Below are 23,463 nucleotides of genomic sequence, written 5' to 3'. Positions count from 1 at the left end.
TAGCATGAATAGAGTAATACTGCCTCGAACACTTATTTTATAAACTAATCACCAGTGTAAAACTACATGAATATTAATCAGGAAGCAGGTAGTAATTTCTCTTCTCTCTCTGGATAGACTAGATTTAACGTGTACCTTAATTTTGTTCCCTGTGGCTACCTGAAGTGGTCTGACCCTGTATGCTGTGGTGTGTTCTAGCAACTAGATGTGAAACTGTTTCTGTGCTTCCTGCCTACTGTCATGTCCTTAAAGTCTTCCCTTCCATGTCTTTTTGGCCTTAGTTATGCTAAAAGCAGCACAACAGTGCTTGTAAGCATTTTAAGCTTAATTTAAAGTCTGCAGAAATCTTTTAATATTGCTGTATCTGGCTTGCTTTCTTCTTGTGTAGTTAGTGTTGTACTTACTAGTACGCTTTCTACTTATTCTTTCAGTTAGTTGTAGGTTTTGTCTTCTGTGCCCCCTTAATGGATTTCGCTCCATGGAACATGAGATTGCAGCAAGAAACTGCACTTGGCTCCCAGTATGCTGTTGAGAGGTCTGTGATGGCGAAGGTAAAGTGATCATTCACACTGAGCTTGGAAACACTGAATCAGAGGTGCAACTGACATTCGTATTCATGTGGGAATGTTCTTTAGTTTCCAAAGGAGGTCCAAGGCAAGAAGTGAGTGTGTAATAACCAGTTTGGCTTGATGCATGTGCTCAGAGGTTTAATGAAACAGGCAGCTCAACTATGTGAAAGAAATAATCCCACACTGACTTTCTGTTTTGTTGGAGATGAAGCTGTATTTCATCTACCATAGTATAATGCGTGAATCTAGTCAGGTACCCTCAGAGACTTTTTGTCTATGTTAATCATTTAATCAACAGTCTTATGCTAATGTGTGTTTCTTACTCTTATTCTCTGTGAAACTTTTTGTTGCTGATGCTTTACAGTAATAGCGTTCCACAGCTTTGGAATGTAAATTGAATAATTGAATTGTAGGAATAACTTACTGTGTTATTGAGAGGAAATGAGTTGACGTGGACCACTGTGAATAACTCTTAAATCTCAACCATAACAAGAGCCAAATGTACATCACAAGTTAAATGTATGTGCTATGCTTTCACTATTTTTAATGACAGTCATTTGATTATTTAGGCCACATGGTGCTGTAGGGAGAATACACTGGAATTTGAACAAGTGTTGTTCTTTGATTTATATCAGGGCTTAGTTCACATGTGAAGGTTTATTGTTTGTTTGGGTTTTTTTTGTGTGACTTTTGGGGAATTACTTTCATACCTATAACCCTTCATCCAGAGGGACCTTGACAGGCTGGAGAGATGGGCCTGTGAGAACCTAATAATAAAGTTCAACGAGGCCAAGTGCAAGGTCCTGCACGTGGGTCGGGGCAATCCCAAGCACAAATACAGGCTGGGCGGAGAATGGATTGAGAGCAGCCCTGAGGAAAAGGACTTGGGAGTGCTGGTGGATGAGAAGCTCAACATGAGCCGGCAATGTGCGCTGGCAGCCCAGAAAGCCAATCGTATCCTGGGCTGTATCAAAAGGAGCGTGGCCAGCAGGCCGAGGGAAGTGATTCTGCCCCTCTACTCTGCTCTCGTGAGACCCCACCTGGAATAGTGTGTTCAGCTCTGGAGTCCCCAACACAAGAAGGACATGGAGCTACTGGAACGAGTCCAGAGGAGGGCCATGAAGATGATGCGAGGGCTGGAGCACCTCTCCTATGAAGACATGCTGACAGAGTTGGGGCTGTTCAGCCCTGGAGAAGAGAAGGCTCTGGGGTGATCTTATAGCAGCTTTCCAGTACCTAAAGGGGGCCTACAGGAAAGCTGGAGAGGGACTTTTTACAAGGGCATGTAGTGATAGGACAAGGGGCAATGGATTTAAACTGAAAGAGGGCAGATTTGGATTAGATATAAGAAAGAAATTCTTTACATTGAGGCTGGTGAGGTACTGGAACAGGTTGCCCAGAGAAGTTGTGGCTGCCCCATCCCTGGAAGTGTTCAAGGCCAGGTTGGATGAGGCTTTGGGCAACCTGGTGTAGTGGAGGGTTTCCTGCCCATGGCAGGGGGGTTGGAACTGGATGATCTTTGAGGTCCCTTCCAACCCTGACCATTCTATGATTCTATGATTCTGTGATTTTCCTTTTGAAGCTGTTGTTCATACTCTTGATCCTTGAGGAGAAGGAAAGGTTGATAAGAAACCTTTAACTATGGGAGATCTCTATTGGTCTTCAGAAATAAGAAATAGAGGAGCCAGAGATCCTAAGTAAATACTCTATTTGAAGCACTTCATTGAGTATTTCAACTTGAAATTGAATTCTTTTTTATATAGCCATGCAAATGTCAAGTTTCAGAGTATTCCATATATATAACAGTATAGTTGTAGCCCTGATTTAGATAATGGCTATAACAACACTTACTAAAACTTTGAAGATGGCAGAGAAAAGTTATAATCTCCTTAGGGTCAGTTGCTCAATTCTTTTGTAGGCTTTCTGCAGAATTGAGATAGTTATATTCAGATTGAAAATGCAAATGAACAATCTGACAATGTACCTCAGAACTTGGAGGTTTTTCCCAAATCTTTGTAAATGAAGGGTTCTGTACTTTGGAGCTATAATTTTTTAAGACAGATACAGAAGAGAAATTGAATTCTTGGAAGATTTCTGCTTAGGCAGTTGCCTTCTCTTAAACACTAGGGACTTTGAAATGAGTGCAGAGGTGTGTGTAATGTAATGCATCACATACAGACTTTCTTTGGTGCGTGTGGAATGGTAATTTCAAGGTCTATGTGGATGTTTGGGGCAAGGAAATTTGCACTATTCTCTGTTCTCTCTTGAGTCTGCATGTGTCCTCTGGTTTATTTTATTTTTCTTTGGAAAACCTGTTCTGCAGAGGGAAAACCTTCATCTCTGAGGCCTAGAAAGGAAAATTGAGGAAGATATCTTCCACAAATACTGCTGTGTTTGATTAGCTGGTGATATAGTAAAGAGAAGTAAATTGGATGATAGCAGTTTATGAATTTTAATGTGTTTTTTTATTCACATATTATCTTACAATATTTTTAGTTTTCCATATATAAATATGCAAAAGACTGATTAATTGGAAAAGTCATTCTTAAATGTAGATCCACTGAACAAAACCAAATCTCATTGCAGCAAATATGACTAAGAAAAATACTGTTTATTCACAGAGCTTGGATGTGGATATGAGAAGATATGCTTTAGTTTGAAGTAGGTGTAAGACGGAAAATGTTCTGAGTATGTGTGTACCAGTTAACATACAACGCTCCACTTAATATCAGCATGCACTAAACAGTGATGCTCTTAGGGGACACAAGCAAATACTATTCCTGGCTATCTGCTTAGCAGCTGCAGGCAACCTTGAAAGGAATTTCAGTAATCCTTGTAATGAACCTATCTAACCAGGGAATCTGCTGTTTTTTTTTCTCTCCAGCAACAGGGTCCTGGAGACCAGGACCTGATGAATCTTAGCTCAGGTTGTGGTGTCATGAGATCGATTGAGCCAATCTAATGACTTGCTACCACTGGAAGAAGAGAGAGTTCCTTTTTTAACCCCTGCTCCCAGCTGCACAGCCCTGACACCTTGCATAGCCTCTGGTACCCACTGGGAACTCGGCACACTGATCTGAGGACATTCCTCCTCAACCTCAATAATAAAAAAATTCCTAAACCAAAAGCCCTAAATGTTTTCCGTTCAGAGTCTGGGTAGTAGCTAGGAGCAGGAAAGAAATGAGCAGGCATACTGGTTTTGGTATCTGAGACAAAGATGGCATTTGAAGGCAACTGGATTTGCGGTCCTATGATGGGCTTGATTCAGAGAGACTGCAGAGGGGTACTTTTACTGCTTGCTTCTGAAGTACAAACAGTGGGCTATGGAGTGATGAAAAGAGTCACCCACAGAAGCAGGGGTCCTCCTTACAGGGTTGGTAAAGGGAATCAGTCCTGGGAGAATATTGCCTGAATGTTGGAGGGAACGCAATGGGAGATGTGTCCAGAAGGCAGTTAGAACAGGCATGGGGCTGATAGCATGAGCAGAGCTGAGAAGGCTGGTGGAAGGAGAGGCAGCGGCTGCTGGAGCCATGCGATCTTCTCCTGTCCATTTACCACCCAACATGGGACTCTAGAGACAAGTGGAGAAGCAGTGACAGGGTCCCAGCTGCTGGAGAGTTCCTGTGCGAGTCTGTCTAGAGCTTGCAGCTCTTTATCCAGAGTAAGCCAAGACCACTTTAATCTGTCAAAACCCTTTTCCTACTGAGAGAGTAAGTAGTAGGGAAGCTACTGATTAGTGCTTACACATGTATCTTATTCTAGTGGTTGTTCTAGCTGTCCATAAATTCAAGATCTTTGGATTCCAGTTGTCACTTGTGTGTTTTCCAGATGACCTCCTATTAATTTTTAGTCTGTAGGGTGTTGTCCTTTATTTTCACCTTTCACGCTTCCCTGCTTTGCAGCTGGTCATATTTTGAGTTGGTTACAACACTAATTTGCCCAGCAATCATAAAACTTTCTGCCAACAGTAATTTATTCTTTTAAGAAAAGAAATCTGAATGGCTTTGGTGCCTTGTAGGTTAGCACTGAAGAGAAGTTTTGCAAGTGATTGGTCTGCTTGATGTTCAAGCCTATTGTGAGCTAAAGCCTAGTATTAACTTGTGTTTACCTTCTGTGGTTTCAAGGTAGCTCAGATTTGCAGCTCTTTCCCTTCTGTTTACATCTTCCTGTTCCATCCCCAGTTCCTCTGCAGTAGCGTATATTCAGGGATACTTTCCACAGGAACATGTTCCTAGTTTGAAGAGTACTGCTGTAAGCTGAAGTCCTGCAGCAGTCTCACAAGGAAGTGATGATATGTGATAAAGGGTTTGCCTGAAACTGTGACTGTGATTCTGCTTTCTATGCTTCGTGTTTACTTGTTATATTAGTGCAAATGAGATCACAATGAGATTGTGGATTTAGTGCTGTGTTTGTGTGTAAGTGCATTTAAAAATCTCGAGGAAAAACTTGAGGTTTTGAATTTTGTCTCTCCCTTCCTACATAAGGCAAGTATTGCTCTAAAATTACCTAGTTTAGGTAAGTGGTCAGTTACGTAAAATGTCTGTCTTAAAAAATATACATCTCATCTTCATGTTGTGCTATCCATGAAGTCTAGAAGTAGAATAAAAATGTTGTTTTACATAATTGGTATACTCTCTGCCCTCCATTTTAATTGAGGAATATATAAATGAGTTAAATGGAAAATTAAAAAAAATAAATCTTCAAACACAGTTATTTGTGATGTAAGTCTATCATCTAGCTTTATTCTTTAATGTGCATTAGCAGATCTTTTCCTGCGAAACAAAGGGTGACCTAAGGTATGGAATGAAATGATGTAGAGGATCTATCTTGAAAGTAACGTATTTACGATAATTTTCATTTCTTTTATAACCTCACATTTTCATGTAACAGACTGGCCACACATACACTATAAGAAATGGTAAAGCTCGCTCTTGTGGTATAGTAAGAGAAGTGCAGAAGCAGGAGTGATATTCTTTAGTGATTTTTGTTTGCATATAAACGTTAGAAATGACCCTTAAACATACTGCTTTGTGTAGGTGGATCCTTGACATTTTCATTCTTCTTCTCTCAATGGACGTGGCTTCTTGTGTTCAGTTCTTTCAGTGGTCTAAGGAACTTTACGGGGTTGATGCAGTGCATCATCAGGCTGCTGGACAGGTATTAATGCTAACAGCACCACTAACCAAAGCTGCTTTACTAAAACTCACTGGTTTTTCATCAATCATGAAGTTACGAATGCAGCCAATGAAGGAGTTGCGTGTAGTCAGGCTGGATGTTAGCAGAGATTCTGGAAGAAGTAGATTTAAAAAATAAAAATAAAAAAAAAAATTAGAGCTCTAATGACCAAAATAATCAGTTTGGTGGCAGAATCGTTTCAATTTGCTACTAACTGCAGCTCTGCTGAATCTTCTGTGGGTCTTTTAAAATGTCTGGCCTACTGCCAGTTTCCTAGGGGCCGTTAGAGTAAGCATGGGGAGTTACCTATATTTACATAAAACTCTCGATACTACATAGTCCATAGAGACCCAATCTTGGGTTTTTTGACCACTGCATTTTCTTTTACCTAACAGAGTAGATGAATCACAAGGGTGCGTGTGTATAATTTCTTTTAACATTACATGTATTGTCATCTGTGTCTGATTTGTTAGTTTGCATTTAGTTTACTATATTTACATGGTGTTAGTATTAAATCTTGTTCGTTGTCGTGAAGCTCTTTGTAAGATTTTTCTATGCCAGGATGATAACGGCATTGTAAAGCCAATGTATGGCTTTGCTTTGGTATTGTATGATTAATATAGAAATTTTAGAAGGCTTTATTATGAAGCAGAACAGCATTTGCAATTACCACTTTCTATTACCTCTCTGGGAAGAGTTCTGTCCTAATAAAATTCCAGTTTGGATTTAAAGAGTGAACAGGCATCTGCACATAGATTTTATTATTCTCTTTAGGGTCATTTTTCCTCCTGGTAGTGTGGGATGGATGAGAACATCACGCACTCAAGCCACTAATCCAAGATAAGCAATATATAATAAATTTGTAGTTAGAGCTGTTCATGATTGACGTGCAAGGCACAGATAAATAATGCTGCATGTTTTCAATGAGAAATATACAGGAGATGACTTAAAAATTGAATCACCTCGTGTTGATTACAGTTTGTATATGAACCCCAACAGAGTAGCTCTGTCTGTTGAATAAGGGAAGTAAATGTAGTAATCTTGGCCCACGCTACACAGATGGTCTCTGAGTCACAAATTCACATTAGCAGACATCTGTGCAATAGAAATCACTAGTCAAAAAAGAATCTTCATGTTTTGTCTTGTGTTCAGAGATGCCATTGCTTGAAGAGGAGGAAAGAAGCCTTCCAGCAACAAAACCTTTAGACTCCAGTAACAGTGACAGTGAGTTTCCAATCCCATAAATAAATAAAACACTTCTTAAAAAACAGTAAGCCCATACTGGAAAGTAAAATGGAAAAAAAGTGATGTTTTTTCTAGCTGGCTGACTGAGTCCATACCTGACCCTCCAGCAACTGTGAATGTTTTAATTTCAATGAAGCAGCTTTTTTTTTTCTTTGAAAACTTGAGGCAGAATATTCTGATGAGTTCTTAAGCCTTTGAATTTTACCAGGTTGTTCACACGAGATATGTTTTGTTCTTTGAAATGAAAACTAAGTCTCTATGCTTTCTCTGGAAACTGTGTTGAAATTTGAAAACAATGTACCACAAAGCTGCCAGAAACTTACCTGGTACACCTCCAATAACACTGGCTCCCTGTGGTCAATTGCCTTTGGATTTAGTGGCCCTACCACATGGTTGACTTCAGAGTCTACATCCAGCTGCACCACATTAGCATCTCTGATAACTGAAAGGAGAAGGAACAGGGATGGAGAAGATTGTAAGAAGTAGCACGTGAGTTTTCTATGACAGACAGGAGTTATCTGTTTGATTTCGCATTTGCTAGATTGGGTGTGAGCCATCAGTGCCAGTATGTGGGCAGATGCTGGCACAGAGCAGGGCCAATGGAAGATACAGTGTGGGAGCAAGGCTGCTTTTGAGTGGGGCTTTTGATTGCTGGCAGCTGTGTCTATGCTGCAAGGTATGAGTATAAAATGGCATGTGACTTAGGAAATCTGTTTGCCAAATCATTTCCAATAGGGGACATACTAGAATGCAGTGGGGTTTCCTCCTTGTCTGCGTGCCTGGGTTTCCTTCAAAGGAAACTAAAGTGCATGGGGAAAGGGTGTACATTCAGATCTCTTCTGGAAATAACGCTGAGAGACATCCAAAGTCGTCAGCATCTAGACAGGAAGGTAAGGAAGTTCGAAGTACATGAAGTTTAGAAGTACTTTTTGACATTGAAACCCAGGAAAGAAGGAGAGCTGTCTGGCACAGAGGCAAAATCCTGACTGTAGACATCTCTCTGCATGAGACAGGGACTCCCCAAATCTATCCTGTTACTTGACCTATAAGGGCAGCATACAGTTGTGCCTGCTACATTCTACCAACTTATTTAACCTCTAATATGAAAAAGAATAATATCGTCTGGTATACGACTTAGGAAAGGTTGCCAACATTTCAGCCTGGCTGTCTTGTGTTCTTTGAACAAGGAGCTTCCATCTTTGGTTTTTGCAGGAACTTGTGCTCCCAGGAAGCTCTATAGTTCCTGTATCTGAGGGGATGAATACAACTGGGTCTTTGACAGAAACTTGTGTCTTGAAGAGTGACAAGGAAGAACTGAAATATGACCCCATTCCCAGTGCAGCAGCCCATGGCAATGGATATCTAGGGAGGGAGAACTGGGCTCTGTCACCTCACTTAGGGGATGATAATAGAATCATGGTATCATTTAGGTTGTATAAGAGCGTGTTTACTGACCTGCAATTCGATGCCACCTGCCATCGCAGAGACTCTGTTTCAGTGTCACTGAAGTTGAAAAATCTCTGATTCCATTATTCAGTTTCACAGTAACCTGGGGGAAAATAATGTAGTCATAACTGTAAACCTCTCCTGTTCTCTTTTTTCCTTCTGTTGTACTAATGCTTTATACCCCGCTCAAAATATGTCTAGAATGTAAGTGAAAGAAAAACATGATTTCATTAAATTCTTAAAATAAAGCACCTTTCCAATTCACTGATGTTGAGTTTTCTTTTTTAGATTCAATAGTTCTGCAAAATTTCTGATTTGAACTCAAGGAAGAGTTCAAAAAAAGATTAAAAAATAACAGCTAATTTCACTCAAATTTTCTAGTACTGCTACTCTATAATTTCCTGTGTGGTAAATTAGTATTTGGAGGCATCAGATGATGTTTTGGCATCTTGCTAGCCACTTAATAAGGAACACAGTCATGCAAAACGAAAGTATAAACAAACAGACAAGATGTGAGAAAGAAATAGATAGGGAACAAGAATGACTTTGGAGTTACTTAAAACTTACTTTGGAGCTTACCAAAAAATCTCTAGCAGAGCTAGAAAGCGAACCTAATTCTGAATTTTGCATCTCTGCTTTAGTTATGTGGATTAATATCTTTCTGTATAGAAATGTTATAGCAGTGGCAGAGCAGCATCATGTTCCTGTTGTGGGGCACAAGATTCCCGGTGGTGATTGCTGGAGAGCTCCAAACTCTGAGTCCAGCCGCTCAGGCTTTTCAAATGTCTAAGTTGTCCCTGATAATGCTGAGACCTTGTTGACTGAAAATGTTGCAAAGAAACAACTTATATTTAATTTTAGAGGATCTCTGTTTCAATATAGTTGTAACTAAGAAATTTTAAAACTTTTTTTCCACAAGGGCACTAGCAAACAAAAATGAAATGATCCTCATGTTCTCTTTTATCCACCCTTGGACAAAACATGTAAGAGCAATTGAACCAAAGGCAGAATCATGAGAGAAAGTGGCAATCACCCAGACAAGGTGTACTGATAGAGATGCATACATTTAAAAAATTAATTAAGGTGTTGATTGTTCTTATTTGTCCAGCAAAAAATGTTTTCACAAAACAGGTCTTCAGTAATGCATTCAAAGAGAGCAGATACTTAATGGTAAAAAACCACAGATGCTTACTAAGAAGGTGACGGTGTACCTGTTACAGTGACAAGCAGGGATGAGCTGCTTTTTCAGGGTGAATTTTGTTTATGAATTGCATATGTGTTATACAGGAAATGAGGTTTGAAGCAATAAGTGAGGCAGTATCTTTTGTTATCCAACTGATACAGTCGGAAAACCAGGCAAGTTTCTGGACATGCAAACCTTCCATCAGATGTTTACATGAGAAGTACTAGGCTGGACAGTTGAATACAAATGCAACCTTTAAGTGTGCAATGTGCTTTGAGAAGTTCTTTGTTAGTTCACCGAGGACTAGCTACAGCTGTAAGAATGGACTTTATCTTACCTAATCAGCTGTCAAAAGTCAGGTGTCTAACTGAAGCACCTGTTGTTCTCTATAAGTATAAACAGACTTAATATAGAAAAATAGATTCCCTGAATGACAGCTCATTTAGTCACCTGTATTAGACACCTGCTTTAAGATAGAATGAATCCCCATGTTAAACCGTCCACTCAATCACTCTAGGGTAGGTTCCTGTTCTTCTAAGAGAGGTGACAGCATGTTTCTTGGGGTGTTGCATTTCTAACTGAGGTACAGCCAGCCTCACTTAGATACCCTTCCACTTTGGTTGACGGTGAGACACTGCGTAGTGCATTGCAGTGGTTAAAGAATATCCACACTGCTTAGTGTCTTGACTATGCACTGAGTTTATTTTCTGCAAAAAGGAAAAAAAAAAAAAATTTCCTGTGCTCTAAACCTTTGCTTGTGTTGTCCACTTGGACTGCAACTTATTGCTGCATGTGTGCAATGTGTAGCATGAAGGGATCCAGATTTTAGTGATGAACATCATAAAAAAATAGCAACAGCAACAACTGTCTCATAAGTTCATTTCAAACTGCTCTTTTTCAATTGACAGCCTTACAGAAATCCAGAGGATCTAGAAACTATTTCAACAGACAATCAGAACTTTCCCTTTCCTCACTCTCCCCATCACACACATATATGTTACAGGAAGAAAAGACTGAGCACAACTCAAGACTTCTCTTTTGACAAACAAGAAATAAAAATTCATCAACAGTTAACTTACTTGTAACTGTTACACGTTTTAGACGTGTGGGTAAAAGAGCAGCACCAAAGAGTCAGTGCTCTTGCTTCTTTTCAACTGCTCATTAAATATTTATAGGTGGTATTGATTTTGGCTTAGGTGTTATTTTTTGTATTTTAAAATAATAATCTAAGCAGTTAATATGTTTAGGAGAGAAATAGGAATCCATTAATGGCAAATTTGTGAGATAAAAGCTGCATATAGCAGAGCCCAAGTAGGTAGGAGAGGAGCAAGTCAAAGCAGTGAGGAAGCATGACCTTCCTTATACCTGTCCATTTCTCATGTGCATATTCAAGTACTCTCCATTCACGCTGTGACCATGCAGTAGAATTCCTGAGCTGCTTCGGGGACGGATTTCAAAAACAACTTCAAATTTCAGGCCTAAACTGAAGGATTCATCTGTGAGGTAAAAAGAATAACATTATTTTTGTATTGAGTTAGTGATGAAATTGGACAAAGTCAAAATAGAAATTCAAAGTTCAGGGTGGAATTTATTTGTCCTGTCTTTAAAACTGTTGAAACATGTGCCAGTACACATACTCGAAGAGATGGCATGGTGTGCCGCCAATGACCCATTTCAACTTTTGTGCTGATTATGTTTGCTTGGAGTACTGATAAAGGTTTCTTTATTTTTCTCATTATTCAAAAAATGTATTTTGTTTAAAATATTTCTTAGCAATGAAATGGACAGCAGAAAGTAAATTTTCTGTGTATTTGGCAGTTTCTTATTGTGCAATTTGCTAGGCATTCAGCAGTCTTCACATAGTGAGTGGGAGTTCACTTGAACTTTGATGATTTGGTAGAAAAAGTCCCTTTTTCAATCTGGTGACAGGCCAGGAAGCAAATTAGAAACACTTTCTGATTCTTCTTGGTGTTGCCAATAAATAGGGTTGTGCAGTTTCCTTTCCTGTTCAGATCAGAGCCTATGTGACCAAAAAATCCTCATAAAACACTGCCTGGAACACAGCAGGCCTAAATGACAGAAAAGATGTGTTCTGTCATGCTGTTCATTATCAAGACATGTGGAAAGCCTTTCCTTAGGATTTTTGAATTACATGTTGTTTTATTAGTTAAAAAAATAAGGATGACCATTTGCTGGTGTACTTGGTCTTAGCCATGTTGGCTTTTATATGTCTATGATAATTTTTACTGTATCATAATCTGTTCCCTTGTGAAATTGTTCTAATTATTTGAAATACATACATACAGATGTATTTATGTAACATGTTAAGTTTCGTGGTGACATTGTGACCTGTCAACATCAGCTGCTTACTACAGTAATGATCTGTAATAATCCTTACAGCTCACCACCTTGGAAATTAGCACACTCTTTTGTGAAATATGCCATCCTGAAGCACAGTGAATACTACAGTCTTATTATGGGATACATTTGTTAGTAGTATATTACCAAGGACAACATATCCTCCTTCTGATGAAAAGTATGTTCCTGCTTCTGATGGGCCTTCAAAGCAAGGCGTGACACTAAATGTCTGCGAAGCTGAAGTGATTGATCCTCCATTGAGCTGTAAATTGCTGAGACAACCACTGAAACTGTAGACAGAGTTAATCTGAGGGGGAAAAAAAAGCATGGTGAGTAGATAAACTGCTTGTGGAAGGACATGAACTCTTCTGTCCTTATTTGTACTTGTTTATGAGCTGTAAGGCTGTAATTGTCTGGTGCATCAGTTTTGAATTAAAAAACAGTTTCCAGAGAAGAGAAGCAGGACAGATGCTTTTCGTAGCCTCTCATGTCTCTCTGATGACTTCAAGGTGACTCCAGTTTGTGTTGTTTCTCAAACAATCCTTACTGAACCACGAGAAACAAAGCACAACTAAAGCAAGACAGTGTTGTATATACCCTCAAGGGTCTACTTTTTCTGAGTAGTGCCTCTATCTTAACAGGCACATGACACTAAAGATTACCTTGAAGAAGACTTGGTTATGTTCATTTTTCTTTAACGCTCCTTTCTATGTACTTCAGTACCAAGATGTAGAGCAGAATCCTGACTTCTAGGTACTGTTTTAAAGATGCTAAGACAACACTAAAATCTCTCTGAAACTCATCTGTTTCTTGTATCTTAGGGTGAAACTGATCTCACCTAACTTTATGTGTCTCATCTAAGCTTGGATGTCACTAGGTTTCTCTGTTCCTCGGACATCATTGGCTTTCTAGTTGCTGCTGCAAGTCTCTGGAAGTCAAGCCCAGCTACAGCCAGCCCAGCCCTCTGGGAGTTTTTCTGTCCACTTGAACTGAGCTTCTCTGCATGCTGAAGATTTAGATCATAATATGCTTTTGCCTGAGCTCATCCCTACAGTCAACTTTTGCATTAGCTGTACATAGAGGTATGGGATGCAGTAATGAGTGTCTACTTTACCTGTATATTTTTTACAGCTTTTCCTGGAGCTACACCCCCAATATAGAGTGGTCCAGTGACTTGCCAGGTATTAGCATTACCGCTGAAAGGCTCTTCCAGCACTCGGAGACCATCAATTATCAAGCGACCAATATTTTTGCCTCTAATAAATATCACCTAGAAAAGGAAGAGAAAAATTTGGAAGATTACTTTCATCTTGTTGAGGGAACACTTCTGTACAGTGGAAGAAGATAAAAAGCTTGAGAAGGAAAGCTTGTGAGTGATACTCTACAAGCCTGTTTTATTAACTGCCAATATTCTGCGCTGGACAACCTTCTCTTTTCATATTTGTGTAAAGGCTGGATAGTAAAACTGCTGTCTTTCTTACATTTTGGTTTACAAGGCAGAAGTAATCAGAGTGTCACAAGGTCTAGTGAGATTTGCCCATATTTGCATATGTGATTCATTGCTACAGTGCTATCACTGTTAGCATTTTCATGGTCTTTGCTGTTTTTATGGTCTGGATTCATCCAGCCTACTTCAGACACTGAAATGCCCAAGTTAGAAGCTTAATAAATGTAGACTTCCTCTGTAGTCAGTGAGAAGAGGTACCTACAGAGGGAAATTCACTTTGAGCTCTAAAATTGTCTCTTTATTTTAATAGACTACACAAAGACCCTAAGACTTCTGTGCTCCTTGCTTAGACACTTCAAAGAAATTTGCTGAACAAAATTATCATAGTCCTTCCTTTCCTAGCTAGCTTAACTCTTAATTGCCTGACTGTTCTGCTTGTTTCTGTCATTTCTGTTCAGCTGTTAGTGTTGGAGATTACTGGATTTTTATAACTGATTCGCTTTTCTGTCCCTAGTTAATGACTTTATAAAACGCCGCCTCGAAGATTTAAAAATATTGGCAGAACTTTCTCAACATATAGGTGTGTTATGAACACATGAATGAAAACTCTCTGAGCTGTCACATCAACAGTGTCTTTACTGCAGCCTTTATAGCATGTGCCATCACAATGATTGCTTTGTTTTACTTACATTGTGCCAAAGGCCATCATTGTATTTCTCTTGGCTCTTAATCCTTATCTTCTGATGACCAGCATTAAACATAAAAATGAGTCGGCCGTGAGCAACGAAAAGGGCCATGAAGTTGGTCTCTTTTTGATCCGAGACGTAGAAAATCATTCCATGAGATGAATGAGTTTTCAGGCTGATAGAGAACTGAGCTCTGGCATATAAAAACACAATATTAAAATTAGAGCAGATATAATTTACTTAAATCAAATTGGAGGCAGAGGAAGACTGAGATTTCCTCTCATCTGATGGAATATACATCTCCTTTATGGAACTAGTGTTTCTGAGAAACATTCTTTACTGGGTTTTGGAGTCGAAGTAAAAGTTCGAGAAGAAGCTGCCTTGCAAGGAACTTGTTTTACAAAAATTAAAATCTCTGGAGTGAATAAAATCGATACAGACCACCGATAACTGACACTATATACACTACATTTCTATTCCTGTTGACGAGTAGTGTTGGGGGACTTTTTAACTGTGATGGCATGGAGGCCTGACAGTTCACAAATCTTTAATGTTATTCCAGACTCACTGCTAATCTCCTTCCTTGTAGTCCCTTGTGAAGTCCAAGACAATATGGCAAGTTATACCAACTTGGTTTGACTCGGTGAACGGTGAAGATTTCTTGAGTGATTGGTATTACTACTTTGGGTCTAAAAAATCACAAAGCTGTACTGCCGTAGGACAGTGCCAGATTGGGTTAGTCCTGCTTCTCATGTCAGGTGACTAGCCTAGCCTCCATTCTGTGTATTGCCTGAACGATCTATACATTCCTCATTGCATGTGTGTGTACATTCCACACACACTTAGGCCCTTGCCAATATCGGCTGTTATAAAACATCACAAGTCATTGTTTTTTAAAAACGCACATTACAATGATGAAGCTGTAATAACAGTTGTAAAACAAACATATCTTGTAGGGATGATGAGACATTGAAGTTTGTATTTTCCTTCTTCATATGGGCACCATCAGGACTACCCTAAGTGAAACACTATTGAATTAAAACAAACGTAATGCTGGTTTTTGTTTAAGTCAGGAAATAGCACTCTTCTTTTCTGGTATGGTGGTCTGGTATGCTTCCAGGAAGTGCTGTGTTGTTGAATTTATAGTCTTTCATGGAAAGTATTAAACCAAAATCCTTTGTTGGTCATAACATACCATATGGCATATTCTGTGGGAGCCTGAGAATTAAATGTCCGCAATATCTGGACTTATTTTTAATTACGTAGATTTCCATTACAGCTTGAATTGGACTTGGTTTTCACAGCTTTATGTCCTACTGCATTGTGTAGATTCCTAACCATTAAACAGCTGCCAAGGTCCACTCAACACGTATCTGCTTCATTTTTTGATGAACTGTCATGTTCTTTTGCAGCTCTGCTCTAATGCCATTGCTTCTTGCGTAAAGAGACCAAAGATGCATTGCTTGTATAGAACTAGCATCCTCAAAGTCTTCATACAAATAGGCAAGGAGACACATTTTGTTAATATACAGTGCAGATGAAGACTCCATGAGAGGGCTGTAACTGGAAACACATTCAATTTATTGCTCTTACTCAACTGAAACACCTTTCAATATATCCTAACAACATGCTCTATACAAAAATTGGCCTAATATATAAAGGAAAAACCCAGGGTAACAGCAGGAATGTGTCCTTTTTTTTTTAATCTGAACTATATCTTTCTCCTCCCTAGTATATTTAATTTTTATTTCTAAGGTCTCTTTACCTTTCACTGAAATCCTTTGGTATGTGATCAAATTCTTGCCGGCTGTTTGCTGTTCCTCCAAACTGATATGCATGTTCGGTTGCCTTGGGATTCATGGGCAAGTGGCACTGAGGGTCTCTTTGCATATTCACTTCTTGATACAGTTTTTTGAGGCCAGTTGAAGGCTGTGAAATCTTGTCTTTATCTCTTCCCACCTTCATAGAAAAAGAACCATTAACCAGAAATTTTAACTAAGATTTGCTATAATAAAATAACAATATCGTTTACATCTAAGCTAGTAATATATTATTTTCCTTACAAAAATTCCAGGAATGGTTCCAAATCAAATTTCCCTTGAACAGATCTACTATAGATGCTGATTTAGGCCAGAAGAAGGGATAAACAATACTTGTGTAGCTCACATAATTACAATTCAATTATTTTGCAGTTTTCCTAATTTAATCTTTTCCTCTCTGCTTTTGATCATTTCAGTTATACTATAGGCATAAGAGGACATGCTTGGACTAAAAGTTATGCATATTGGAAGAAGGTTTTTTCACATTTATATTAATGTGTGCTAATGGTGCCCTGTAGAGAGAGCCACACAGACATAGCTGAGAACAGAAACAAGCTTATTGCCTTTAGGATATAGAAGAAATCAAGAAGGCTTGTTTCTGCAGTACTTTTTTGAAGGTGTCATAAATTTTGTTTTACAGTTCTAGCAAGAAATAATGATGCAAGTGTAAGCCAAATAGATCAGGTCAGGGCTGTCTTTGCAGTGGTGGAATATGTAAAAAAAAACAGGAATCTTTCCTTCATATATCTGAAATATTCTTCATGTGGTAGATTTTGGATCCATGATTTGGAGACTTTCCAATCGTAGCACAGTATGTATCAACATTGGAAAATTCTAGGGTGGTACTGGGGAAATTTGTAACTAACCTTTTTATTACGATTTCCTTTGGCTTTTGATGAGTTTTTTCCTTTCTTATGGAGGAGAGCAACTGGAGGAGATTCAACAGGGCACCCATATAAAGAAGTCTGAACTTTTTCCGAGTACTGCTGGAAATCTTCCACTTCAACCTCTCGATCCAATCTGTGTTTCAAAGAGGGAATGACAAGAACAGCTTTTTTTTCCAAGTGTTGGAATTGTCTTCATAAAAATCACAGAATTTTACATTTATAGTTTAAATGGTGTTTGGATGGGCTTTTTTTCATTCTTGTGTCATGGATAAGGCCAGGTTGGATGAGGTTTTGAGCAACTTGATCTACGGGAAGGTGTCCCTGCCCATGGCATGGGGGAACTAGGTGATCTTTAAGGTCCCTTCCAACCTAAACTGTTCTCTGATTCTGTAAAAGTACAGATTTATCAGTCAATGTTTGGGTAATGCGGACGGCCTATACTACCTCTGCCTGTTGTATCCATGCTTGCATAAACAGAGATTATCAATCTGCAGCATCAAATTCACTTTAAAATCTTTTATGTAATAACATTTCATAAAGCAATTAAGATCAATAAATTCTGACCATTTTCACATGACCAAGTTCCTAACTTCCCCAGCATTTATGAGATGCCTTCATATCATTAATATCATTTTGTTTCAAAGGCAGAGCTGAAAGCTACATAATGTAAATGTAAATTACAGCTATGCAAATTATACATTACACCAGCAGCATTAGCAGGTGCAGTACTGAAAGCTGATTTACATCAAGTTATTCCCGCTTTAGCAGTATATTAACCTAGCAGATCTGTGCCAGCAGATTCCATGGCAAATAAGGTAAAAAACTTATTCACACATACTGTCTTGCCTCACAAAATGAGAGAGGGATTTTTATTGTGGCAATAAATCAGTTCTCTTGAGCTACTATTCGAGCTGTCAGGCAGCGACTGCCCGGTAATGTGTTTGGGAGGATGCTACGCACCTCGTGAAGTAAGCGTTGCTTATGCAGCCAGTGAAGTTGGCTTGCTGTGTTCTGAGAGGAGTGCCGCCGAAATAAAACTTCTTGATGCTGTCCAGGCTTTTCCCTGCTCTGTCCTTCGCTGGGTTCTTCTTACTTTGTTTCTTGTCGTCAACAGTCAGTTCATATCTACAAAGGCAAAGCATCCATTTTGTAGTCTGGTTTCAGAATCGTCAGTGCCAGTGTTTAGACAGTATATTGCACGCACCCAAAACGCTCTGCTCAGCGTGTACGTCACTGAATGGTAGTGCTCAAAGTCATGAGAAGACCTTCTTGCTTCCAGCTGTGCAACAAGCAGCAGTGCAATTAGCCCACTGGCAAAGCTGAGTCCAGAGGCCCATGGATTTCATAATATCCTGGGGTTAATTGTGAAGTCCAAAAAACTAGTGTCCACTCAGTGAAGACGGATAAACTAAGGGATTGCTAATAAATGGATGGAGCCACCATTTGGGTAAAATAAGATGTAAGCACATGCTAATCCTTCTTATTTATGCTCCTATCCCTTTTTCCTTCTCTTTCATTGCAGTATGATGATGTTTGAGCTTATACAAAATATTCTTTACCTAATCTATTTTTGCAACACATTAATTGCTGCAGAATTCAGGAAGGATTCTATTTCTTTAATAAGAAATTGAGTATAACTAAAGCATCAGACATTGGTTTTGTTCAGCAAGTTCAGAATTCAAAACACCCAGGGAAACATGACAGTCCCCAACGCTACTCCAAGGCACCTTTTTGCACCTTCAGCTTTTCAAACTACGTTTCTTGGATGTCAGAAGCCATAGGTACAAACCTCCATTTCCTTTAGAAAACTGAGAGTGACCTGATTGTATCTGCATAGGCAAGATTATTGAAGAAAGATGCTTTGATTGTTTGACCTTCAAAGAAAATTTTAAACATAGGAAACAGTAAAACATACCAGTAGAACAATGCTTTCAAGTTTTTTAAGAAGCACATAGGAAGACTTATTCCCTACTGCTGTATTTAGTCTTACATTGGTGTCTGTCAGTGCTAAAAATACTTTGAACATGTTCCACTGTATATATCCCAAATGAATGGTTTTTGTGAAGATGCTTCAATTACTTCAGGGTCAATTTGGGATTGCTTTAACAAACCAGAACAATCAATCCTGCTGAAAAATGAATCTCATGCTAGTCTTATATTATATTAAACTACTTTCATACCTGAGGACAAAAAAGGACCAAGCTTTTAGAAGAACTATTGTTTTAGTTTTACTAAAAATTCCTGGCACCTTGTGCTCAGGCCAAACTGGCCAGTTTTCAGTCACATAGATTTTTGGCTTAGTGTTTTTTTTTTAACTGAATTGATAGTTAAAAAAATCACTTAAAAAACACAGTTAAACATCACTTTGAAAGTGAATAATAAGTGATAACGTGCTTTACAAGAAATATTTATATTATAAAGGTAGGAAATAAAAGATTCTAGACAGCTTTACCTTTCTGGGGTGACAGAAGTAATGATGAAGTGTGTTTTTCCATCATTGTAGTTTCGATCTGGTGATTGAATTTTGGTTCCACTTGCATTTAAAACAACAGCACCTCTGTCCATAGAGATGGATAATACATCTGACTGAAATACAGACAAAAACGTCTTCATAAGCAAGTGTAACACAGGAAAACCATCAGTTCTGTACATTTTCTGGTTGTATTTGTTTTCCTTCCCCATTCATGCTGTATTTACAGAAAGGTATACTGAGAAACAAAACAGGAGATGATCTCATAACAATTTATGTTCTTGCTGTTTTTTAACCCTGAATTCTAGGAATTCTGCTGTTGGTTATGTCTCATGAATGTGTCACATGAGCTCCTTCCATCTAGCACAGATGTATGATGTTTACATTTCATTTGTGTTTTTGGTACACCTGCTACTATATAGAGCAGCTGTTACTGCAAGATTCCTGCTGTCATCAGACCAATAATTTTTTTTATTTTCCTAATTCCCTCTGATCAGACCCGTTCAATCACTCAAAATTATCTCAGAGATAAGATCTTCTATCTGGGTCAGGCATGTGGGATCATGGTGGCACATAGCAGGAATATTGTCTGTTCCATTAGAGCAAACACTGCCACTGTGCACTGGTAGGAATCATCCTGTCTCATTCTGTCAAGTGCTAAATAGCTGAACCTCCATTTGTTAAGTAGGGCACTTGGCACTTCATAGCATTAGAGCTTTGGAGTTAAAACCAGAAGTGGTGTGTGTAAGGCCTCGTTTATGCAAATGATGTGGATTACTGACGTGGTTACTGATTTCAATTTAAGGTAATACTCCAGACTGTAAAATGTAAAAGTTCAGGAGTGGTTATTGGTGTCAAACAGCCATCCCTGCTGCACTACTGATGATATTCTGCAAGTATGGCAGAAGAGACATTTGGGGGTGGTTGCAAATGTTCTGTCATCTGAGCTCATGCTTGCTGCACGTGTCAGTCTGGGCCTGCAGGCTCTTGGAATTGCTCTGGCTCACGCAACATTTTGCGTCCATATTTCTGCCCATGTCACACCTCTGAGGGGGCATTTAGGGCAGCCTGGCTTCCCCTAGCTGCAAGAAACCATTCTGAAGTGCAGTTTTTCCCAGTCACACATGGAGATCTAAGTACCGCCTGGGAATAATAGGCAGCTTTCTGACTGATTTCTGCCAACTCAGCAACGCTCAAAATACCATCCTGCTAATTCAAATAAACCGTTCTAGCTTCTAGGGGCTTGTCTCTGGATGGAAAATGTCAAGCCTTAATATTATTTGTACTTTGGTAGCACCTACAGATCCAAATAGGGATTGCAGTGCTGCTGAGCACAGCAAGATCTGCTGTGCGTTTCTACTCTAAGGACTTTATTGAGCACAAATGGATGCCTGTTAATTCTAGGCATATGATCAAATCCTCTTCTCAGCATCAAAATAATGTCTAAGCATTGCAGGTTTTCATCTGTAGATCAAACTGTGAAAATTAGGTCATCAATGAATGCTTCTATATTGTGGACTGCTTTGTCTATTATGAAAAGATGAAGTGAGAAATTGTATTATTCCCCTAGTATTCTCCTGGGAAACAATCCAAGGATGAAATAAAGCAAACTGTAAAGAAATATATACTCACTCCTTCAGAATAGTAGAACAGTAGCCCATTGGGCTGCAATGTCCGGAAGTTAAAGCCTCCTTCAAATTCACTTAAGAGGGACAATTTTTGGCTTGATGCAATGAAGCTCTCTCCATTGAAATATGCTTTGCGGGACATCTGTGTATTAAAAAACAAAAACAAAATCAAAATTACAAGTAAACTGCAGAAAACATTCAAATCATAAAAAGAATGAGGCTATTTCTTCTTTTTTTTTTCCTAAGTTGTAGCCAGTTCAGTTCTTTAAAAACTTCAGTTTCTCCTATGTGTCGTAGTCTAATTTATATAGGCTATCCCTCACACGCTGTGAAAATCTTAAGTATAGCCGTTTTAGACAGTGTAAGCCAACTTGTTCTCAGCTTCCTGGGATTCTTGGCTGATGTTAGTGAGCATGAAAACTAGAAGCAGAGAGGGTTCAAGCTCCGTTCAGAGCTGTGTGGCACCAAGTCACCATCCCAACACGTGATATACTAGGTTGTGTGCTGTACTGAATGCTGGGGCAGGGGGCGGGATGGCCATGGTGGTCTATAACCCTCTGAGAAGTCTGAGTCTGAGAAGGAAAACTGGGTCCAAGGTAGGACAAATTGCAATTAGCTCCCTGTCGACAGAGGGTGAGACTATGTGATGAGTTCTACAAGTGGTGGGCTCCTTCGTCTTTACAGGTTCATAGCATGGCTTCGGATAGACATGGCTGTAGTATAAAGACCACAAACATTCTTCAGTTTTATCAGCCGTGCATGGTAGTGAAAAAATGATGAATAATGGAAGGGATTAGAAACAAAATGACATTTTCTCGGTGTTAATGCTGATGCCTTTGGTTTGTGGATCACAGAGGAAGAGCTGGGCTGACTTGAGGAGAGAACTCATTTGAAGGGTAAATATCTTTTCTGTCTTTTTCATTTCATACATCTGTATTAAGATGCATGTCAGGACAAATCTCATTTCTTTAAGAAAAAATGAATTATGTTGAAATATTTCCTTTCAGAATGCAGCACACAATTTATTTCAGATCCAGCTTTCACATTGCAATCTCACATATGATATCAAGTAAAACACCTTGTGCTGTAATTCAGGGTGAAAATTGGGTAGAATGTCAGCAGACTTGGCACACGCACACACCACTCCTGCCAGTTAACGAGTGCATTGTAATTTCCTTGGTTCAAGACTTTCTTTCCATTGTTTGGAGTAAAATTGAAACTCAGCTGTATCCATTGCCAAAATTTTGTTGTTATCTCGCCAATGATGTTATACTTACCAGTGAATCCTCTGGGCACCCATAGCTGATTCCCAGGGTTCCTGGTTCTTCTAACAAGTTGAAATCCTTCTTTTGGAACTGGAAACCTTTCATGCAGCCTTTAAAGCCAATACTTCCTGCCAGATGTGAACTAATGCTGTTGGAAAACAACATCAAACAAGCTGCAGTTAGATAGCCCTTGCCTTTCTATTCAGACTTTTATCACACCAAGGTATTCTAAAACACTTGGAAGAGCCTCAGCCATTTGCCTCACTAGTGCTCAATTCCTGCATCTTTCTGTAAAACAATGAAACCACATTATGTGTTTTGAAAAGTCAAGATGCATCAGATGTAATAAATGTTATGGGGAAAATATATGAGAGTTGAGATCCATATAGAGTAACTTTAAAAAGATAAAAAAAGCTGCTGAAATGAAAAGTCTTCTTTTTAAATGGATTTCTACTCACAGTGGAAATCAATGGATTTCTATCTCTATTTTTTATCATTTTAGAGAAGTTCTGTTATAGTTTTCCTGTTTTGCTTTTACTAGCAAGCTCCATTCTTGTCTTGGGAAGTAAATTAATATCTATTTCTTAACAAATAATAGTAACAGAGGTCAGGGAAGTAAGAGTAAATTCTGATTGCTGATGAGTTTGTTTACGTAGCTGTACATGAGAGCAGCAGATGGGCTTCCAGGATCTTTTTTATGTCAGATTTGAGGTGGATAACACAGCAGCATATCCCAACTGCTCCTGCTCACTCCTCTAAGTTTTTCAACTACACCTCTCACCAAGATATCTCAGCATTATGGCACAGGGCAAATATAATTGAATTTATCTTCACAATATTCATGCTCCAAGAAGAAGGAGAAATTTGCCTAAAATCACAGAGGATCTGTGACAGGGCAAGGAAATGACGTGGGATCTCTTGGGTAGTAGTCCAGGAGATAATTAGAGAACAAATAAACTGAAGGAGTGAATGTGGAATCTGAAGTTTTGACCTGACTACCTGTAAACGGTCTTTGTGCTTTCTACAGGATGGACCTTGCCAGTGGATTCTTCTCACCTCCCATGAGATGATACTGAGAGTGTCAACATCTGCTTCAGTGCTAGTTATCTATGAGTTATCTTGTTGTGAGGTAGACATTGCAAACACAACAAATCAATCAGGCTCTGAAAATGCCTATTTTTCTACGTTGGCAAAAATGGACCATCCGGTGAAGTAGCGCAGATGTACATGTCTGAAATAAGGTGAGAGGAGGAGCACTATAGGGGATTAATCTGTTTCTCAGCA

At 39.0% G+C, this 23,463-nt stretch overlaps 1 protein-coding gene across 1 annotated transcript in view; it reads right to left on the bottom strand.

Moving 5' to 3' along the window:
* Positions 1-5,710: 5,710 nt before the first annotated feature.
* The window catches only part of LAMA4 (laminin subunit alpha 4), a 103,587-nt gene continuing 85,834 nt past the window's right edge, over positions 5,711-23,463 (bottom strand). Inside the window, 14 exon segments of the mRNA XM_086608098.1 lie at positions 5,711-5,856; positions 7,313-7,330; positions 7,333-7,431; positions 8,445-8,538; positions 10,984-11,114; positions 12,124-12,283; positions 13,091-13,246; positions 14,113-14,302; positions 15,875-16,068; positions 16,796-16,949; positions 17,777-17,941; positions 19,269-19,402; positions 20,919-21,056; positions 22,192-22,327. Of these exon segments, the coding sequence (XP_086464224.1) occupies positions 5,711-5,856; positions 7,313-7,330; positions 7,333-7,431; positions 8,445-8,538; positions 10,984-11,114; positions 12,124-12,283; positions 13,091-13,246; positions 14,113-14,302; positions 15,875-16,068; positions 16,796-16,949; positions 17,777-17,941; positions 19,269-19,402; positions 20,919-21,056; positions 22,192-22,327 (1,915 nt within the window).

Source organism: Tauraco erythrolophus, chromosome 2, assembly GCF_009769465.1.
Source record: "Tauraco erythrolophus isolate bTauEry1 chromosome 2, bTauEry1.pri, whole genome shotgun sequence".
Classification (NCBI taxonomy): domain Eukaryota; kingdom Metazoa; phylum Chordata; class Aves; order Musophagiformes; family Musophagidae; genus Tauraco; species Tauraco erythrolophus.
The sequence above is the reverse complement of the archived record's forward strand: the minus strand, read 5'-3'. Positions and strand labels throughout refer to the sequence as shown.